The sequence below is a fragment of the Durio zibethinus genome, chromosome 9, assembly GCF_047325235.1.
Source record: "Durio zibethinus cultivar Kanyao isolate XHJ-2024 chromosome 9, ASM4732523v1, whole genome shotgun sequence".
Classification (NCBI taxonomy): domain Eukaryota; kingdom Viridiplantae; phylum Streptophyta; class Magnoliopsida; order Malvales; family Malvaceae; genus Durio; species Durio zibethinus.
In genome coordinates this window covers 4,403,322-4,418,121 of record NC_143170.1, presented here as the reverse complement: position 1 = coordinate 4,418,121, position 14,800 = coordinate 4,403,322, and the positions used below count along the sequence as shown (strand labels likewise).

At 29.8% G+C, this 14,800-nt stretch overlaps 1 protein-coding gene across 1 annotated transcript; it reads left to right on the top strand.

Annotated features, from left to right (window-relative positions):
- The first annotated feature begins 6,882 nt into the window (after nt 1-6,882).
- LOC111315815 (cytochrome P450 78A9-like) lies at nt 6,883-9,245 on the top strand. Its single transcript, XM_022917847.2, has 2 exons — nt 6,883-7,931; nt 8,465-9,245. The coding sequence occupies exons 1-2, from the start codon at nt 6,957-6,959 to the stop codon at nt 9,083-9,085; spliced, it is 1,596 nt and encodes a 531-aa protein (XP_022773582.2). The 5' UTR covers nt 6,883-6,956; the 3' UTR covers nt 9,086-9,245.
- The last annotated feature ends 5,555 nt before the right edge of the window (nt 9,246-14,800 follow it).

Below are 14,800 nucleotides of genomic sequence, written 5' to 3'. Positions count from 1 at the left end.
CTAAAAATTATAAATAAATAGTCAAATAAATAAATAAATAAATAGACAATTATGATAAAATACAAAGATAGCTAGAACTTAAGAAAAAGACAAGTAAAAAGTAACTACCAAAGATTAAGTCACAATTGATTCCAAAGCACGCAGGTCTTTGTAATTGTGTTTTTTCTCAACTCTTTTCCCTAACAATGAACTCCTAAAAGAAAATTTTAATTATCTAAACTCAAAACACTAGAAAACTCTAAAGAATAATCTCAATTTTTTTGCTTTATTTTTACTCTTTTTTTCTTGATTTTTTTGATTAATTCTTGATTAATCCTCATAGGGTCTTTTTATAGGCCTTTAATTCAAATGACAATATGAAAAGGTTTTCTTGGTTTCAATCTCCTAATCAAAGTCAATTTTAGATTTTAAATTAAGTCCACCTCTTAACCTAATACATTTTTTCAATTAAAACACTAAACACCAAACCGAATCAAACTCTTTCTTTTCTTCTTCTTCTTTTTTTAAAAAAAATCATAAATCAATCAATTAACAAAATAATAATCCTAAACTAAAAAAAATGGTAAAATCTTAAAATTAAATAAAAAAAACCCTGACTAAATGGGGTGTCTCAGCTTTATTGATAAAAGAAATCTTAATTCGAAACTTTATTAAATAAAATTTCAAAACTACATCCTAACAAAGCCAAAACAGTATTCTAACATCCTAAACATCAATTCTAATATCTCCTAAACATTATTCTAATGCCTTTTTATGAACTTTCTAGCTTGCTGGTAATGATCTTGTGCATCATCTAGGAAGTCAAACAATCGCCACCCATGATCTCTTACTGGTTGCACTATTGCCATCAATTCTTCCACATTTTCTCCATATTTGTTGCTTTGTCTGCAACCATGCATAGTTGATCAAAGAGATGCCTTAGATGTTTTTATTTTTTCGTGCATATGCCTTTCCATTACTCACTTTGTTTAACATGTTTCTTGCATTCATTAGTCAAAGCTCCTACCAGTACTATGCACTATTTCACTATCTTTTCTACCATCTGGTTATGTTTGTGTGCCCTAGCAGTGGCCTTTTGTCAGTTTTTTACCCTTACTTTCAATAATTTATTTTTTTTAAAAGTCAAGCAAGCTCGAGTGTAACCGATGAGTGTGTCTTATCTAAATTATTGAATAAAGCCTTCCATTATTTTTTTTACTTACTGATGCTCTAGATTTTCAGTTCTTACAGCTTCAAACTTTCTCTCATTTTGTCCTTCAATCGCTTATGTTTTTATTCAAGCTAACCTCTCGTAGTTTAGAATTTTCTTTTGCAATTTCTACCTTTAGCAAAGGATCTTGGGGAGTTGGCTTTGGAGAATGGTCAATTCTTCAGTCTCTAGGAAACACAATGTCCTTACTCTTTCTTGCACGTCACATAAAATATTCCAAAGTAACATCATATGTAAGCCTCCCCTAGTTAACCCTGATGGTCTGTTTCTATACCTTTTTTATTATTTCAATCTTTCTATATGTCTTTTTTTTTGTAAAAAAAAATTTCACTGATTAAGTCCATTTGTTACCTCTTTTGAGTCTATTAAATTCTTTTTGGAAGAATTTTGACCAGTGGAGTTGTTAAACTAGCATAACTTATAGATATGAAAATCTATAACTAGACGCAATCTAAGAAGTTGTCACTAATCTTTTACTAATGTGTGATTGGCCACTTAGATGAATCTACCCTTTTAAAATGTCCTAAACTTGACTAAAGATCTCTAAACAAATATTTTGGTCTACTAATCACAATAGGGTTTGAGAGTTTGATTACATATAGGGAAGGTTATAGCACCTTTACAATACCCATCCTAAAAAATGATACCATTTTAATTTAAGTTATCCTAAGGATTTATGTTCTACTAATATTTATTTTAACATTTAAATATTAGAAATAATTGCTAAGATTTTCTATCAATCTAGCAGAATTTTTTAAAAAATATTTTCTTACCTTAAGAGTATTTAAGAATCTCATTTATTTTCTTAAAGAGACTTCGTCACCGAAAAAACTTAACTTTGTTTTGTTGTAAATATATCTAATTTTCTCACACTTGGACTTAAATAAGAAATATTTTCTTACATAAAAATATTTTAGATAATCATCATTTTGCGATTATTAAGAATTTCATCATCGAAATTTTATTTTTTATTTTACAAGTTTTATTTCTAAATTTTTCACCGTTTGGGTTTATTTAAAAAAATCTCCTACAAGTTTCATAATCTTTGGAAGAAAAAAATATGACAATTTTTTTTAAAGTCTCATTTAAATTCTTCCACTATTTAGGTTGAATTTAGAAAAAAACCTTTTTAGCTAGAAATCTTATGAAAATTCAACCATTTGTGATTTTTCTTAAGATTTTATCCTTGGATGATTGTCAAATATTTTCTCCCAATTTTTTTGTCTTATTCTTAATTTTTATTTGAAAAAAAAATACAATTTTTTATTGAAATTTAATCTAAATTATTCTACCATTTGAGACAAATTTAGAGAAATTTCTCACCTAGAGATTTCTTAAAAAATTTACTATTTAAAATTTCTAAGAATCTCATCATTGAATAATTAGTATTTATTCTCAAAATTCATTAAATTTGCCTATATACATATTTTCATATTTTTTAAAAATTAAAAATAAATATTTATTATTATTATTAAAACTTTATCTAAATTTTTCTCCATTTAGGATAAATTTTTAAAAAAATTTCACCTAGAAATTTCTTAAAAAATTTATCATTTGAAATTTCTAAAAATTTCATTCTTGGATAATTATTATTAATTCTCAAAAATTTTATTAATTTTTTATTTTGTTTTATTTTTTTGTAAATACTTTCTAATTTTTCCTAAAAATTATACATAAATAGTCAAACTAAATAAAACAAACAAACAAATAAATAGACAATTATGATAAAACACAAAAGATAACTAGAATTTAAAAAAAAGACAAGTAAAATATAAATAGTAAAAATTGAGTCACAATTTATTCCAAAGCACGTAAGCCTTTATAATTGTGTTTTTTCTTAACTTCTTTCCCCAACGTAAAACTCTGAAAAGAAAATTTTAATTATCTAAACCTAAAACACTAACAAAAACTAAAAAAAAAAAAAACTCTTAATTTTTCTGCTTTATTTTTACTCTTTCTTTTTTGATTTTTTTGATTGATTCTTGATTCATCCTCATGAGATCCTTTTATATGCCTTTAATCCAAATCACAAGAGGAAAAGATTTTTTTAGTTTCAATCTCTTAATCAAAGTTAATTTTAGATTTTTAATCTAAGTCCACCTCTTAACCCAATACATTTTTTTCAATTAGAACAGTAGACTTCAAACCAAATCAATCTCTTTCTTTTTTTTCTTTTTTTTTAAACTATAAATCAATTAATTAACAAAATAAATAATCCTAAATTAAACAAAATACTAAAATCCTAAAATTAAATAAAAAAATATCATAAACTAAATATAGTATTTACAGCTGTCTCTTTTTACATATTTTTTGTAAAATATGAATTGTGCAAAGACATAGATATCCATTACATCTGAATAACCAACTTGACATTTTTTAAAAAAAACTCTTTTAAATAGAAACTCAGACTTTTTGAACAACATAAAAAGTTCTCCTAAACAAAAGCTCAATAGCTTTTTAAAATATAAAAAGATCTTATCAACAGAGGTTCAATCATTTTTGAAAAATATAAAAAATTTATTTCAACAGAGGCTCAACAACTTCTAAAAAATATAAATATATTATCACTTTTGCTTAACAAATTCAGCTCGAAAGACTTACGAATCTTGCCTAAAAGACTTGAGATTATGGCTGTGGGTCTTACTAATTTCAACATGAAAACAAATTCAGCTCAAAAGACTTACTAATCTTTTCCAGAGGACTTAGGGATTATGCTCAAAGATCTTATAAATCCCAACACTTAAATACTTCTTTAAACAAAAAGCTCAACAATTTTAAAAATATAAAAAAAATTCTTATCTGAAGGAGATTAGAGGTTCATTCAAATATTCAAATTGAAAATTTGAGATTCTCACCGAAAGATTCTCAAGTTTTGCATACTTTTTCGAGATTCGCATTAAGGATTCAAATATTCACATTTGAAAATATTAAAGATTCATATCCAAAATTCAAATATTTTTATTTAAAAAGTTCAAATCTAAAATTCAATGTCTCGAGAATTCGCATCAAAGATTTTCATCTTATGGTTAAAAAAAAAAAAAAAAAACTCTCTAAATAGAGGTTATAAAACTTTAAAACTGAAAAAGCTCCTTAGCCAAGATTTACCAACTCTTTTTGAAATCATCCAAATATTTCAAACTTTATCTTTGCAAAGTTTTCTTCATACGAGGCTTAAAATCTCATCAAAAGGTCTTATTTTTTTTTTGAACTTTTGTTTTTCTTTTCTTACAAATCATTTCTTTTCTTTGGAAAAACTTTTCCTTAATAAAAGTTTTGAAACTTTAAAAATCATTTTTTTGAACTAAAAACATCTCATCTTGAAAAAGGTTTTACTCTCTAATTAAAGCTAAATACTTTTACAAATCTCATTTTAAATATTTTTCTTAACCCAAAACTTTTTGCTTTTGTCATGAAAATTTTTCTTAATCGAAAATTAAAATCTCATACTCAAAAAGTTATCCTCAATCGAGAGTTAGAATCTCATATTTTTTAATTTTTAACGTTTCAAAATCAAAATTAATAATAATAATAAATAACAATTGATCCCAAACACATATAGATATTTATACCTTTGTATGAGAAAGATTTATTTATTGAACTTTGAACTTGAAGGAGATTGTTGAAGATTACCTGTCAACAGCATTTTAACACCGAAATTCCAAAGGAAGTCCGGACCTTCCTCAATGGTAACTCTGATTTAGGGTACCCTTTAATAATTACCTCAACTTTGATCCGGGGAGGACAATCTTTCTCGATTAGGCTAAAACTTTGGCAGTATCCAGCCTCCTTTTATGCAACGTGCTGTCATCCAATGATATGAAATTTCCCCATAAGTTCCTAATTCTTTTTAATAAGTCATAGCACCAACCATGAATAGGAACACCTTCAATCTTCAACCAAGCAAACTTATTGTTTTAGTTTTTTATATCAAAGGAAACAATATTTTATATGCATGAGATTAAAAAAGTTCTCAAAACAAAAATTTAATAATCAATTAAGTCATTGATATTTTATTACAATCAATTAAGTCTTACATTTTTTATTTCAAATCAATTAAATTCTTAAATATTTATTTTTATCCAATTGAATCTTTATATATCTATTTTTACTCAATTAAACCCTTGATTGGATGAAAATAATTAACTATTTTTCCTCTAACAATTACTCAATTAATAAAAATAAATGTTTGAGGGTTTAATTAATTGAAAAAAATAAGGGCTTGAATTTTAGTTTAGGGAATTTTTTTTTACCCTTTTGCCTATTTTATATTAAAAGGCGTTCATATTATTAATTATTTTTTTGCTATTGTAATTGTTTATTTAATTTCATATAAAATTTTTTTTATTTTTTTACACAACTATGACGTGAATAAGTTTAAATACATTGAATTGTTATATAATTCGTTTTATTATCTTATACGCATTGACTGTAGCTTTCTACCATTCTCCAATTTATTAACTTTTTTTTCTAATACTATTATTCATTCTATATTTGAAAATTTGTAAAACATTGAAAAGTTATTTTTTTTTGTGCAACATTTCGAATGAACTTATATATTTTAAATAGTTTATGTATTTTAAGTAAACATAATTGTGATAAATATTTCTTATTTCATTTGAAATAAAAAATGTTTATATGCATGTGAACTTTAAAAAACAATTACTCTTATATAAAGTTTATTACTTATATTATAATTAATTTTTTAATATAATTATATACTTGTACATGGTACGACTTCAAACTAGCATTATCTAATAGGGGTTTAACTAAAAAAAAAAAAATACTTAGTCATGCTTTACTAGAAGAATTATCCACTTTGTTTCTAGCATATAAGTTGGGATTGATTCTCTCAAAATTTTCATTTAAAAATAAATCTTAAACAACAAAATTATTCCGGAACTTAATCATTTCTTTATTTTTCCTATACTTTGATATAACTTTTAATTTTAAAGCCTACCCCTCCATATATATTAATTGTTTTTTTTTGTACGATTTAAGTAAAAGATATTAAATGTCTATTTTGATATTTTAATTTTAATTTCATTCTATATGTTAAAGTATTATGTTCAAAGCAAATATTATATTAGATTTTATTATGTTTGACATTATATAACTTTAAATATATATATATTTTTTGAGTTGTTAATAAATATTATAATTTTAAGAAAATTTATATTATATATACTTATTTATATATAAGTATACTTTCGTACATAGTGCAGTTTAAAATTAGGGTATAAAATCAAGTGATATTGCCTGGAGGTAGAGTAGCTCAGACCACTAGAGCCAAGATGCCTAAATTCTGATAGTGATGCAAATCAAAAAGCCAATTGATGGGCTGCTGATGTAGAATATAGTAATATACTAATAGTAGGCTTTGTTGATATTAATTTGATAGCTATAGCTATGGAAAAAGATGACAGCTAATTCCACATATTTTGTTGATTTTTTTCCAAAAAAAAAAAATGCTAGCTGAAATGAGTATGGGGCATGGGCTCTCAAATCTCATTTTCGGTTATTAGTGCTGGTGGCGGCGCAAATTGATATTTCAATTTTAAACTTTTGATTTTTGTTTATTTCCGTTATAACTCATTAAAGCCCTAGGCTGTTTAACCTTTACTTCTACAGTCCACAAAAATCTCTATATAAACAAACCTCCCATCTCATAGTTTAACCCAAAAAGGAAAACTAAACCCACTCAAACAAACATCCATCCCTCAATACCCATTTTATAATTCCTTTCTCCATGGAAACATTCTCTGATTGCTTCTGGGTTTTGTTTGTTGCTTCCAAATGCAAAACTTTCTCCTCGCAAAACTTCATTTTGCTTCTTCTTTTCCTTTGCATGGCTTGGCTGGCCATGTCTCTGTGCTTCTGGTTCTACCCTGGAGGCCCTGCCTGGGGTAAGCATTTTTGGCTGCGGAAAAGGTCAGCCACAAAACTCAATAACAATATCATTCCAGGGCCAAGAGGGTTCCCTGTTGTTGGAAGCATGAACCTCATGGTTAACCTGGCTCACCGCAAGCTTTCTGCTGCTGCCAAGTCTTTTGGGGCTAAGCGGCTCATGGCCTTTAGCTTGGGTGATACTCGGGTTATCATTACATGCAACCCTGATGTAGCCAAAGAGATTCTTAACAGTTCCGTTTTTGCTGATCGTCCAGTGAAAGAGTCAGCATATAGTTTAATGTTCAACAGAGCGATTGGCTTCGCTCCTTACGGGGTTTACTGGCGAACTCTACGAAGAATTGCCGCAACACATCTCTTTTCTCCTAAACAAATCAGCTCCACCGAGGCACAGAGGTTCAGTATCGCCTCCCAAATGGTTTCTATAATGGCATGTCGTGGTGGAGAGTTCTCTGTACGCGATATAATCAAGAAAGCTTCCCTCAACAACATGATGTGCTCAGTTTTCGGTAGTAAATATCAACTGGGCTCATCAAATAGTGAAACTCAAAAACTCAGCCAGCTCGTTGAAGAAGGTTACGATCTACTAGGGAAGCTCAATTGGTCTGATCATCTTCCATGGCTTGCTCGTTTAGACCTTCAAAGAATCCGGCTTCGATGTTCAGAACTTGTTCCCAAAGTGAACAAATTTGTGAACAGAATCATTCAAGAACATAAACTCCAAACGGGAAGAAGAAACCATGATTTTGTGGACGTTTTACTTTCTCTCAATGGACCCGATAGACTCTCGGACAACGAGATGATTGCCGTTCTCTGGGTAAGCAACAAACTTAATGTGATAATAATTAATAAAGAAAACCAATTTGTTATTATATGCATGTTTTTGTTCTCTTGCGTGATGTTTTCTATATGTGAAATTGCATGGGAAAAGAATCAAAGATGTAATCTGATAATGATTTGGGATCGGTTTGTTGATTAGATTCTGATAATATATATTTAGTGAATCTCCGAATTTAGTTACTTTATTTTGATAAATTTTTATATTTTTATTGTATCTAAATAAATTATTAATATTTTATTTGTATTTAACTAAATTTTTATTTTAAATAAAAATTGATTTATATTAAAGATTTATTCATTTACAAATTAAAAATTATGAATTTATTTGAATACAAATTAAAATTTAAAATTTTTTTTAAATAAAATGATAAAATTTAACGACTTTTCTATTATTTCATCCTATATATTTCCTTAGATTTTTCAAGAACTTCTTAGCGACAAACGAAGCATTATTCTCTTTGATTAGAAAATTAACTGCTTGTTTTTAATCATGCTATTCTCATTGCACAGGAGATGATATTTAGAGGAACCGATACTGTGGCAGTTTTAATAGAATGGATATTGGCGAGAATGGTGCTTCACCCTGAAATCCAATCAAAAGTGCAGGCCGAGCTTGATCAAGTTGTTGGGAAATCACGGCCGTTGATGGAATCAGACATTCTATCGATGTTTTACCTGCCAGCAGTGGTGAAGGAGGTTCTTAGGCTGCACCCACCTGGCCCACTTCTATCCTGGGCCCGTTTGGCAATCACAGACACTACTATTGATGGATATCACGTGCCTCCTGGGACCACAGCCATGGTTAACATGTGGGCCATCACCAGGGACCCAGATGTTTGGATAGACCCACTCAAGTTCATGCCAGAGAGATTCGTGTCCAAGGACAGTGCTGATGTGGAGTTCTCTGTGCTGGGGTCTGACCTCAGGTTGGCTCCATTCGGGTCAGGCCGTAGGACTTGCCCTGGAAAGACTTTGGGTTTGGCCACTGTTAGCTTCTGGGTCGGCTTCTTGTTGCATGAGTTCGAGTGGATGCAATCAGATGATAATCCAGTTGATCTCACCGAAATGCTTAGGCTCTCCTGCGAAATGGCTAACCCTCTGAAGGTCAAAGTGCACCCTAGGCGCTGTTAAAAAAGACCAAAATAAGTGTGAAAGTTGAAACGTTAATCGCATAATTTAAGATTTGCTAAGTCTCACCAACCTGTTAGATATGCTGGACTTAAATGTAAGTATAGCTGGTGTTTGCTATCTACGAATCCCAATGCCTTAATCTTGACATGCGTTGCTATTATATGGCGATCTAGCAATAAGCTAGAGCTAGCAATGTGTAAATTTTAACTGTTTAACTGAAATATGGTTTTGATCTCGTTTGGGTTTCACTTTTTATTCCAAAACATCTTATAAAATTGATCACGGTATTAAACCACTAATGGAATATTCAAACCCATATGGATCGAATATCCACCATGGTGACAGTGCTCACCTTAACCCAATCGACAAAGGAGGACAAATCTAAAGCTCAGCATGCTTGAAGTTGATTGCATTAATTTTGTTGAGTTAATTTGCTAGTGCCATCCAGTAGTAATATGTTTTCTTTGCAGTGGGCCAGTAAATTTGATGCAGACACATCACAATTCACTCTATATACAGTTTTTTTTTTGTTGCCATTCACGTTGTATACATTTAATAAACATAATAACAGCTCTGCTTTTCTGCACAATGTGCCCATGACACTTTCTTTTTAAACCGTCCATGGAACTCGAAGGACGAGCGAAATCGGACAACATTTTACATTTCAAGAAGAAAGTATATGGCGACGAATTGTGTGTCAAAAAGGACTAATCATACTATATTGAAAAGCTAAAAGGGTTAGGTGAATGAAGCAGGAAGCTAAAAACAGTGGAACATTGATTGGATGTTTATCTAAACTTATTCAATACAAATGAAGATAAGCGAGCCTCTCCCGAATGAAGAAAGTAAACAGGAAAAACAATACATTTTTGTTTCCGCGAGATATAATGGCAGCTGCAAATCATTTGATTGAAATATATTTTGGAATGGGTATATTTGACGTTATGAATCATTCGAACAATAAGCGTATTCATTCTATAGCGAATCTCTTACAAGATCAACTTAGATTAGATCTGATTCGTTTAAAAAATATAGTTAGAGGAATTATATACAGTGCAATTAGGCATAAATTAATACCGACTCCGCAGACACTCCATTGCTGTAAGGCTATAAGCCAATAGCTCTTACTATAAGCAACTCCTTTTCATATTTCTGCAAAAAAAAAAAAAAAATTCAAATAAAATCTCTATTTTTTTAATCAAAGAAATAGAGAGTTATGAGAAGAAATAAGATAAATTTTATTGTGTAACCTGCCCCTGAAAAAATTTAAAACCAAAATTTCAATTATTCTAGTTCTTAGGCACAAAATCTAGATCGTGTGGAGTTAATTGAAATTGAATGAATTCACATAGAATAAATTACATGCAAAGGTGACAGATAATGAAAATTGAGTTTTTATTAGCTATTTCAGATTGAACTGGAGTATCATGGTATAATATTTTTTACCATAAAACATACGCGCATATTTATTTATCTATGGATTCATTAATCCATCTATACATTTTTATATTCAAATGAAAGGAACGAGTTTTCATTTTCAAATGAAGAAAATGTCAGAGATGAGATCAAAGGAAGATATAGATTTCGTTTTCCTTTTTAGTTAGGGAAAAAAGAAAGATAAAAAAAAAGCATGATTTTTGTTAAAGTGAGTTATCTCACGTATAATAAATATTTAATTTCTTGTAGTTTTATATTTATATTAAGCCCCTCATTTATTGTCAATTGATTTTAAATTGGATGCTTAACATTGTATCAGAGTTAAAAAAAAATTTTTGTTGCTCTTTCTTAATTTGATACGTAAAAGGTTTTTTTCATTTTCCCTTACACATGATAAAGGCCTATTGAAGTGGGTTATCCCACATCTAATAAATATCATGTAATCTTATATTTAGGTTATGGTATAAAACATAAAAGGTATAAGCCTTATACATGATGGAGGCTTGTTAAAGTGAATTATCTCACATCTAATAAATATTTTATAATTTAATATTTAAGTTATGTATTATAAAACACAAAGGGTATAGATGTTATGATCCAGTGTTTAAACCTCTTCACATCTCAAGACGTGTAGTTTTTTGAGAACATAAAAAGTGCACTAGTGTATCCTTATTACATTCATCATGTTCTTCTTTATGTATTTTTTTAGATTCATTTTTTTATTGTTTTTCAAATGAAGAGACTATTATATGTACTTTTGACTTAAATAGTGATCTATCCTAGGTACTTTTGATTCAAATAATGATCTGTCTTATTTAACTCATACTATGTCTAATCTAATTGAGGCTCCTATTGATACAGTTGTCCCCTCCCCATACATACCACCTTCATTTCGTCATTCCACCTGGTTAAGAGAATCTAACACTCAAATTCATGGTTTTCACTGTTATTATACTTTAGTCGCATTACATGAACCTCATAATTTTCGTGAAGCTGTCTTTAATCCTATGTGGCAGCAAACAATGATAGAGGAGCTTCAGGCTCTTGAGAAAACTCATACTTGAGATATTGTTGAACTGTCTTCTAATAAGTTAGTGATTGATTGTGAATTTGATGTTTAACATGGTATCAAAATCAAGATTTTTTTCCGTTATCATTTCTTAATTTGTCATGTAAAAGACTTCTTTCATTTTCACCTACAGGTAATGAGGCATGTTAAAGTAGGTTATCTTACATTTAATAAATTTTTAATTTTTTATAAGTGGATTATTTCATATCTAATAAATTTTCAATTTTTTATAACTTTATATTTAAGTTAGGTCATTCTATTTACTGTAAATTAATTTTAAATGAAATGTTTAACAATTTTTTCATGATAAAAAAGAATGATAACAAAGTACATAGACGACCTTGCCTTTTTGTCTGTGAATTTTTTCATTATCTGAACTTGGGGTTGGGGGCCATTTCCGATTCTTTCCCCTTGCCCTTGAATAGGGTAATCGTATATGATAAGCAACCAGTCAACAGCACGTGAAATGCACATGGATTGAAAGACACTAATGGTACTTTGCGAAAACTATTGTACATTGAAACAACTTTGTCTATTGCCCCAACATCGATTGTGATCGTCCCTTTCTGTTACAATAAAGACCCATTTTCCCAAGTCTCAATCCAAGACTTATAAAATCAAAATAAAAGCAAGATGCTATTGTATGCAAAATTTTAAGGATATGTTCAATTTTTTTTCTGTTAAAAAGCTTTGGCTTCGTGCATTTCACATCACTCTCACACGTCCTAAATTCATGCACGGGGCCAAGCTGGAGCTAGCAGCTGATCGAATCAAATCAAACTTAAATGCAAAATTTTGTGCTATATATATTTCAAATCTCCTTCGAGTGGTACCATACACCGTGTCCATGATTTTTGCATAATGGAAAAGGTTACGTTCATAATGACACATGCTCGCATCTCTACTTGGGCCATACGTGAAAATCTTCGATTGATTCGTTGTTATCCCCTGGACAGAGCTAGGTGTGGTTACCAAATGAGATATGTCCTTGTACAGATGTATCGAACCCTGATTATGAGGGGATTGTCGTGTAAAAACGTTGTTATGTACCTAAAAGAGATAGAGAGATACCCAGAAAAACATGGGGCCAAAAATAAGACATCAAATAATCAGTACAAGATCATGACTATTAGGCTACTAATGCTTTCATATATGGCTCATATTTTCCTGTCTTTTTTAACACGCATTGTCCTTTTTAACAAGTCCCACCATCGGTCCTCCCTTTTTGATTGATGATGACCATATTCATTCCTTTTGGTTCTTAGCATGAAGAAGAATAGTCCCGATAAATTATTATGTACTATGCAATTCATATCAAATCATGAAGCAATGAAACTATCTTCTTTTAAAGACTAGAGACTCGTTCCTTGTCGCTAGTTAAAGGTTTTCTTTCACGAACTAATTATAATTTACAGCCTATTTTGGAAGATTTTAAAGCACGGTCTGCCATAAGATCATCATCATCATCATCATCATCATCATATAGTTCATGGATCAACCAGTAATTAAAAGCAATAATTTTGATACATATATTGTATTTTAATTGAGACAATGTTTATATGGCAAACATTGTGATTGAACCAGGGAAATTTGGAAATTCATAAGGCAAAGAAATTAGGTGAAACGTACAGTTATTCTCGAAAGATTTATCGATGAAAAACATGATAATACCAAGTTCATGGGGCACAACGTCCAGCAAATTGAACTGATCATTATTAAATTGTACTGATAATAATGTGATAGAACAGAGGAAGTAGAATATATGTCGGGTTTTTGGGTGATCATGCGCACTGACCAGCCATAGCCAACTGATTAAGATTTCAATGGAGCATTAAACCGAAACCTTTGCTAACTGAATGATTTAAATCTTGAAAATTCGGAATTTTTTAAGTTGTGATATTCAATAAATCTAAAGAACAAATCATAATACTTGCAATTATTTTTTCTTTTCTTGTATTGCGATTTCTTTGTACAAAAATATGCTCGAAATTGGCTTGAAAATCTTTTATGTGATACAAAGTTGACTATATGTAATGATTATTTCTTAACCAAAACACCTTTTGTCCATGCTATACCCAGCAAGTGATATAATGTTGGATATGGGTAAGATTATGATGTTCGAAGGTTTCCAAATTATATATATTAGGCGGCCTAACTAGCTACTCAAAACTTTTTAGGTCTATTATTAGAGTGTGGAAAATGTTTTGTGAATGAATTAGTCTAGTCAATGACAGATGCAAGTAGCATTTGAAAGATGTGTGATAATTGTTATCACTTTGGAAATTATTATCCATATATAATGATGAAGAAAAGCATTTCTTTAAAAAAAAATCATATTGTATAATTTAAAAAAAAATCATATAAACTTGAATTGGGGATTAAAAAAAAAAGAAATTAGAGGGTAAACTATTTACTTAACTCCATTTTAAAGAAATTCAATCATAAAATGCAATCTTAGATAAGATAAAAATGCTTTCGTTACACTATCTAATAGAATTTTATAAAAAGCCTTGAAAATTAGTTCCATCTCCAATTAGTAAGAATAATCACCCATCTAACAATCCGAACGAGTCTACTTCAAGAAGGAAAGAAGAAAAAAAACATCGCATACCAGTCGCTAGCTTGTCATGTTAAAATCTGTTGAATTCGACTAAGCTAAGTTTTTAAGAGTTATTTTAATTTAATTATTATTATATTTTAGTATATACTTTTCTCTTCGAAGAATGCTGGTTTTGGAATTGGTCCCACGAAAAGCCTCGCTTAGCTTTATTTATTTGGGTTTGAAGCCTAAAAATGTCAGGGCCATAGATCTACTATTTAAATTTTTCTTCAATGAAGCCCATCATTTGGCCCATATTTTGGGTGGGAAATTAATGTATCTGAACCCCAGTTTTATTGGTCCAGAGCCTTTTCATATGTTTCTTCAATGTTGGTTTCATCTTTCCTTCTGCTACCTTTAACAAGAGCCGGTTGATTCTACACACTGTTGTGAACTGCTATTGTGCTTCAGACTTGCACTTAAAATTTTAACTTCGGCCTGTGGCATAGCATAATTGCAAGGCCCGAAGGCAAGAATGTTACGGAAGAAAGGACCATTGGGCCACGTATGGACACTGCATAGTTGACTGAGGGATTCTTGTTCTTGTTCTTCTTTTGTTTCTACACAAATTCTAGGAAGATGGTAAAGCTCAACTTGAATATTGGGTTAT